General features: G+C 44.6%; 1 protein-coding gene across 1 annotated transcript; it reads right to left on the bottom strand.

The window, feature by feature from the left end:
- Positions 1–990: 990 nt before the first annotated feature.
- Positions 991–1,766, bottom strand: LOC123131005 (uncharacterized). Its single transcript, XM_044550782.1, has one exon. It carries the CDS (start codon positions 1,658–1,660, stop codon positions 1,151–1,153), a length of 510 nt encoding a protein of 169 aa, XP_044406717.1. The 5' UTR covers positions 1,661–1,766; the 3' UTR covers positions 991–1,150.
- Positions 1,767–7,901: the final 6,135 nt, after the last annotated feature.

Below are 7,901 nucleotides of genomic sequence, written 5' to 3'. Positions count from 1 at the left end.
CGCAAGTGGTCTTTTTTGACAATAGCATTCGGTAGGAGGTCCTTTTAAACAAAAAAATCGTTTTATAAAGCCTCCTTTGTGAAACTGCCTGTTATCGATCAATAATGAATCATTGGAACGGTGGATGTGCGTGCGCTGACATGGTTTTATAGAGCCCTCGTGCCTTTGGGAAATACTGTGCTATCGGGCGATCATGAATCATTGTCAGCGATCAGTAATGGTTTTTTTCCTGATCTTGTTCTTTTTTGTAGACGTCAAGGTTCTTTTTTTTATATGCAGTACAAACGCATATACTTACATACACACATACACTTATCTTTATAAATGCATACGCGCATATCCTATGTCCATGGGCATCTCTGAGATATTGAGTCGGCACAACATTCGGAGATTCATGAAGTCGCCACATGCGCCTCTTGGTCGATGAAAACGTCTCATCGCACTAAACAAACATCACCGGAAAACATGAAATAAATCCAAAAACATATGAGCACTAGTGCCAAGTCTACGACTTGAACCCTGGTACGTCACTTCCACCACAAAAAACCTGACCATCCGAGCAACACTCAGTTCGTCTATATACGTCAAGATTAACATGTTGGCAAATGATAGGGCAGTCGCTGTTGCAGCCAGCTGTGTCTGCATTTTTTAAAGTTCATGATTACTTTTTACATTTTGAGAATATTTTTGAATCCACAAAGATTTTTCAGATTCATGAACTTCTTTTAAATCATGATTTATTTTTTCAAATGCGTGAACATTTTTTTGATTCCGCAACCTTAAAAAAAATCGTGAACACATCAAATTCATGAATATTTTTTCCAAATCATGAACTTCTTCAAATCTATAAAAGAAACCAAGCCTTTTTTTTCTGTGCTGGTGGAGTCTTTCTTTCCACAAGATAGAGCGAGAAAAAAGCCACAAGCAAAGGACCGGGCGTCTCTGGAATTTGTGTAGTCGTATAGCCGGATCTTGCAAAACTTTGGCAAATAGTAGTACCAAGCAAGAACTAACACAAGTCTCCTTGAAATATGTACAGAGCATGGATCTAATTAACTGTGGATCTCTCCGGCTCTGACGTCCGGTGTGAAAGACACACCGAACAGCGGATTGAACCGGAAAAATGGTCGCAGACAAAGTGCAGAACTAGCTAGAATACGATCCACTTCGTGGCAGCTGCGCTGCTCCCGTCGGCGGCGTCGATCGTCCTGGAATGCGCCAGCGAGCATCCGTCGACGGCCTTCTTGCCCCCGGTCGCCGCGCGCAGCAGCTTCGTCCAGAAGCTCGTCGCCGGCTTCTCCCTCCTCCTTCTCATCACCAGCACCGCCTCGTCGCCGTCCACGGCCACCACCCGCTCGTGCCGCATCAGCAGCGACGGCCTCGCGGCGCGCCTGATCTCCCGGTGGAACCCGGGGCTCGCGGACCCCGACGACGCGCCGGTGGACGCCTCCGTGGACGACGCCTCCGAGTCCGAGTCCGAGCAGCAGGAGGAGCGAGAAGCCGCCTCCCCGCGCGCGACGACGGACGGCAGCGTCGCCGAGGGCGAGAGGCGGGACAGGCGCTCCCGCAGGCAGAGCGGGCACACCCCGGGCGCCCCCTGCCGCCAGTGCCGCCGGCACGCCGCGCCGTCAACCTTGCTCAGCTTCTTGCCCATCGCCATCCGCGCCAGTAGGATCGACCACAGGATGTCACGGCCGGTCAGCGAGTTCTTCAGGTAGAGTAGTAGTAGCTGTCGTTGTTGTTTGTGCGTCAGGGCGCGGGTGTACGTGTGGGCATATATACTACTCCCGTTGGGTCAGGTGCCGTTGGGCTGCGCGCGGTGAGCTTCGTGGATGTTGCGTGGCGATCGGGATGGCTGGCTGGCTGGCTGGCCATGGCGTGCGTACGGAGCCTGGCTGGGTCCTGGCTGGCGGCGCGTGCGCGCGGGAGGGCCGGGCTGTTCCTCCCACCGGCAGCGGCACGGTGGCAGTGGCAGCCATGCACGGCTTTGTCTTTGTTCCTTTTCACTTTTGAGAATCTTTTTACTTCTCTTTGTAAAAAAGGGGTCTTTTTGGAAGCTTCCCGCCGGGGATCTTCATTCATGTCCTTGGGTTCCACGGCGGCCGGCGGGGAATTTCGCTCCGTTATCGCCGCCTCTTGTTGGGTTGCGACTCTCGGCAGTGCCGGAGCAAGGAGATGTGCCAATAGCAATCGGGATATGGGTCACCGCAGAGCCGTGACGTTGATGGATGAGTGTGTGCGTGCGCTGTTGCACTTGCACTGGCATTGCACCTGCCGGCAAGGAGCCGGAGAAACTGCTGTCCGTGTTGGTTAAATGACGGGGATGTGACAGTGCCCATCGAGGAATATATGGAACGGACTCGATGTCGATGATTGATTTTGCGGATGCTATTTGGCGAACATTCGTTGGGAGCCGGATGCTGGCGAACCTCCTCCCTTACCCCCTGCCATCTGATCTGGCTGCACAGATATTGACGCAAATACTTTTTTTTTGCGGGTAGACACTGACGCAAATACGACGCCAAGTCTTCGTAGTGGCTCCGTTCCATGCCTCATTTCATAGGGAAGCCCAAAGTTGCTCTATTTCATTCTATTTCACTTCCTAGCACTTCCTATCATTTAATATCCATCCATTTGGTCTTATTGACATAAGAGATGTCAGCTCTTTGAAAGAGTTCATCGTAAGTAGTTTCCTGATGAGCGTCCTTTTTTATTATTTCTTTTAAAGAAGTGCGAACTCGCGCCCTGCTACAGTTTATCCATGCACTCACTAGTTGGGTTACAGAGGTCCTAGTGAACACTTTGCACTCAAACACATTTATGTATTCGAGTTAACTTGTTTTTAAATATGTTTTTCATTTGAGAAAAATCCTAAAAATTCTGAAATTTCCCATTGTTTGAAAGAACAAAAATCCCTATTTTCAGAGGGGATTTCCCCCCTAAATTGCCATGTGCATTTTTATTATATGTAGCATGTCATTTTTAATGTCTTTTTAATGGCCCTGGAAATTTATTTATTAAGAGAATGACATTTTAATAATTATTAAATGCCATTTTTATTAAGAGAATGTCATTTTTATTATTAAGACCATTGCATTTTTATTATTGTTAAGATGGCATTATTAATTTGTCAATAGGATGGCATTTTAATAATTAAGAGCATGGAGTTTTATTATTAATAACATGGCATTTCTATTATTAGGATGATGATGATTTTATTATTAACAGGTGCTAGTTTTATTATTGAGGGCATGGCATTTTTATTAGTGTTGACATGGCATTTTTTATTATAAATATGATGGCATTTTTTATTTTAGACTATGGCATTTTTTTGCTTTAAATTGCATGGAAGTTTTTTGGCTTATCCAAATAAATATTATATCTACAGGATGTCAATTTTGTAAAGGAGCACAAGAATTATATATTTTTTGGATCATGGCATTTTCATAATTTTCTGTGTATTTCTTTGTTCATGGCATTCTTTTTATCTAGAGGATGGCAGTTTTTAAGTTTAACATGTCAAAAAATTCTAGATCAATCAACCTTTTTTAATTTTAAAGCTGTAACGTGGCAATTTTACTTAAGTGGGCATTTTGGGTCTCCGGGGCTGGCCCTGGCCTGCCTGCTGGTGAACGAGCAAAAACGGTCGGCGGAGCTGCTCCCTCGGCGAACGAATCGTTTGATGGGAGCAGCTCCCTGGCGATCGAACACCATATTAGGTTCCTTGATTTATGCTAGTATTCAATAATTTGTGGTTTGAAGACTCAAACATAGTACTACTGCTGAAACTGCTACACTTTAGAACTCTCTATTTTGTAAATTCTTATAGAAATTCTATTCGATAGGATTTTCGGCCTCCTTTGATTTACATGAACTTTGTACTCCCTTCGTCCGAAAATACTTGTCATCAAAATGGATAAAAGAGGATGTATCTACAACTAAAGAAATTATGGAGGGAGGGGGGGGGGGGGTTCACTATTGCTAGTTGGGGGAACTAAAGCGTGAAACCAAGCAGTGGTGGAGCTACGTTGTAGCTTACAGGGGCCATGGCCCCCCTAGCCTTGACAAAGAATAGGAAGGAAATGTCTTAAGGGATGCTTGGATTAGAAAAAGTATACACTTTGCCCCCCCCCCCCCCTCCCCCCAAACAATTAGTCTTTCTGTTTGGCCCCGCCTGAAGATCCTGCCTAGCTCCGCCAGTGAAACCAAGAAAACCGAAAAGAGTCGGTCATTTCGGTTTTCTTGGTTTCGCGCTGGGCTGGACCGAGCGCCCAAAAAAAAGCGCCAAGGTTGCGTCGGCGGCCCGGTTCCATGCATGCACATGCGCCCGGTCGAGACCAAAATTTGCAAATTGTTTTCATTTTACTAATGGGATGCACGAGTGTCCATATTTAGTCCACTCGCACACACAAAATACCTATTACGTTTCAAAATAAATGACTCAACTTTATATTAAAAGACTATGTTTGCTACGGCCTCTTCCCATTCTTCCCCCATAGCTCGCCAGGACAAGTTTTGCACCTGCGCTGGGTTAATTAAAAAGTGCACGCGATAATTTTACTGCGTCTGTCGGCATGGCCTCGCAGTCGCAGCTCTATCCCCAGATCGACTGGGACAGTAGTCACCGCGTGCGTACGGACGGCGCGGTGCCTTGCTAGCTGCACGGCCGTACGGCGTCGGGGACAGCGGAACCACTCCCGTGTTTTAATATTGTTTGCCACGCGGTGACGCTGCCGCGTCGGTGCCGCCGTGGCGGTGCGCTCGTCTACGAGTTTGGCACCGCGCGGAAAGAAACCTCATGTCCTGCGTACCGTCTACAGACTCGCATCGAGTCGCTGACGGAAGCACGCGGCGACGTGGTCGATCCCGCCATTGCCGACGGGCAGCCGGGCTATCAATGTGTCCACATACCACATTGCTCTCGCCCATTGGCGCTGGCCACTTTTCTGTATCCGACCCTAGCTCGCCTTTTTCTTATTCTCGAATGAGCCAAAGTTCAATCGCTTTAGCTACCTGTCAGACGACTGGTCTAACATTCTTAAGAAGATGTTTCTCATTTCTACCTATTCTTTTAACATGCACACTGTTCACATCAACTTTGTGTCACATCATCAATCAGTTTGTAAAATCAGCCAATCAGCCTTATTCCTTCTACGGTCAGCGGTCGACTGTGTGCAAAACAATCACGTTAGCGTTCAGTTACCACCAGGAGAAGGAACCACCATAGGCTGACCACGGGCTCCCTCATAGGCCGACCCTTGCAAATTCTCGGTGGCTCAGATCTACAGTCGCAGAGTTCACCTCTACCGTGCTCCACACACCTCTCCTGGTGGGTCTTCCTTCCTTGTCTTCTCACCTCCCAATAACTCCATCGATCGATTTTTCAACGTTTCTGCCGTCCTATCGTCTCTCCAATTAACTTCCCCACGATTGGTTTCCCATTATCCTCGACAGATAATCTTCATGTTCGCTAAGGTAAGGGAACCGGCACCTTGTGAGTGAGATCATCGGCGCCATTGTGCACGCCCGTGGGATTAGCGGCTATGATGGCGCCGGGCCGGCGATGGGGGCCGTCGTTGCTGCCGCCGTCGTGCTCACACTATTTTGATGAAGCCCGTCAATGTTGCTAGCTTCTGGCCAGACCGATGGATTGGCGGCGACGGTGCTCCGGAACACTTCGCTATACCTGCGGATGAATATGGCGCTAGGCATCCTGTGCAGGTTCTAGCTCGTGAAGGGCCACGCCGTCAAGTACCACATGATGACCAATTGACCATCTACTCCATTGTGCACAACCTCAAGCTCAAGTTGCAGATTGGCTACTGACTATTCCATTTTTCTCTAGCATATTCTCTCAATCGTGTAACTTAAGGTAACTCCAGTCCCTCAGTTTTGTTACCAGGATTACACTGATTTTCCTGAAGACATGTGGAATTAGCTTGCAATCTCCTTTGATGGTATGGCGCCCATAATCTTCTTTGTCGTTCATCATATCATCTATTGTGATTACTAATGTATTCTGCATGTATCTCTACATAATTAAAATAGTGTTTGCAGGTTACTTTTGTTGTTAATTTCTTCTTAATGATGGGCAATTCTAACCTGCTAGCCACGTTATGGTGATACAAATCTCCTTTAATGCATGGTATGGCTTCCGCACACCTCCTTTGCCGTTCAACACGTAATCTGCTAACATGTGAAGAAATTAGCTTGCACAAATCTCCTTTGATGGTATGGCTTCCATAATCTTATTTGTCGTTCAACAAATCATCTATTTGTGATTACTGATGTATGCTGGATGTATCTCTAGATAATCAAAATATCATATGTTCGCAGGTTACTTTTTATGGGGTCAAAATTCCTCTCAATGACGGGCAATTCTAACCTGCTAGACACGGAATACATTTTTATTTTTTAAGCGGGTTGTGCATGAAATGGTTTTACTTTAGCTGGGAGACAACATGCTTAACAGGTGTTTCAAATTATTTATATTTTCTTTGTCTAATATATTCAATTTTTTGGCTACAATTTCCGCAGCAACGCGCGGAGTATCATCTAGTTTTAAAAATCCGGTCGATCAGTTTTATGACTGTTGATTCAAATGCTTTGTGATACGTGTGGGAGGTCACCATGGATTTGACTGACCCTATTATTTCTTCGATTGATTTTCCCTTTCCTTGTTGAGTGCATGACGCAGCATCCATGCATGCATGTCTCCCGTTCGTGACTCTTGCACGCATATGCATGGATGAAATGCATGCCAATCTTAGTTTTGCACGCTTCCCCCCTTAGTTTTGCGGGTGAAAAAAGGGAGGAATGTTTTTGCTTCTGTTTTAAGTAGATGATATCCCGTGTTTTGCTACAATAAGCTTGTTAAAGAAAATGTATAACTAGTTGATAAAGATAACTAAACCTAATGAAAACGAATTATAATCTTGAAAATCAATTAAAAAAAGCGTCTAAAAAACCTTTTGAATTATAGTTAGAAATGTCATTCGAACAAATATATGAAGGATGACTAACATACATGTATGACGTGGCAGCGTTACATGCATAGACTAATGCAAAAATAATTATAATTTATAAGTTAATCCATGGCTTGCTTATGTGGTATACTTAATGCATGGCTTAGTGGGTGAGAAGTCTTACCGTCAAAAATGTCATTTCGAACAAAAATATTAAGGATGACTAACATGCATGTACGATATGACAATGTTACATGCATAGACTAATGCAAAAATAATTGTAATTTATAAGTTAAATGCATGACTTGCTTATGTGGCAGACATAATGCATGGTTTAGTGGGAAAGAGGACTTCAATGCATGGCTTAGTGGAGATGTTGAGGTGGACACTTTGCATGTTGAGAGAATTGTTTTTTTTTGAAGAATATAGGACGACCATGTTAGCTTTTTTTTCATCTTTTTTCAAAATTCCTTGTTTACTTTATGTGTTTTCGGATGTTGAATGTGTGTAAATGTATACACGTAAGTACTATGCGTGCAAATTATACCAGAGTGTGAAAATTTCACTATTACTAGTAAGGTGCCCGTGCTACGCTAAGCACATGAAAGTAGAGTCAAAAGTAGTTTAGCCACATTCAATTATTCATGCTACCATATAGAGCGTTGTTTACTTTGCAAGGTAGGTGAAAACGCTAACAATATGTTCTCTTGTTGCATATCACATCATCATTTTATCTTGTCCTATGTTTCTAATGCCAAAGTTTAGAACTGTAGCTTGTTTGAATAAACATTTGAGATCTCTCCACATTTATTATATCCCATTTAAAATGATATGCCCCATTAACACATTCTTTAAAAAGCCACACTTACAGATTTGAGCGGATTTGAAATCAACATAACCCAAATGTTTGAATGTAGTTGAAAGTACCTGAGGATG

This window comes from Triticum aestivum, chromosome 6A (genome assembly GCF_018294505.1).
Source record: "Triticum aestivum cultivar Chinese Spring chromosome 6A, IWGSC CS RefSeq v2.1, whole genome shotgun sequence".
Classification (NCBI taxonomy): Eukaryota; Viridiplantae; Streptophyta; class Magnoliopsida; order Poales; family Poaceae; genus Triticum; species Triticum aestivum.
This window is presented reverse-complemented; position numbering and strand designations above follow the sequence as displayed.

Coding starts and splice junctions, on each gene's coding strand:
- LOC123131005 (XM_044550782.1), bottom strand. CDS start 1,660: ATGGCGATGGGCAAGAAGCTGAGCAAGGTTGACGGCGCGGCGTGCCGG.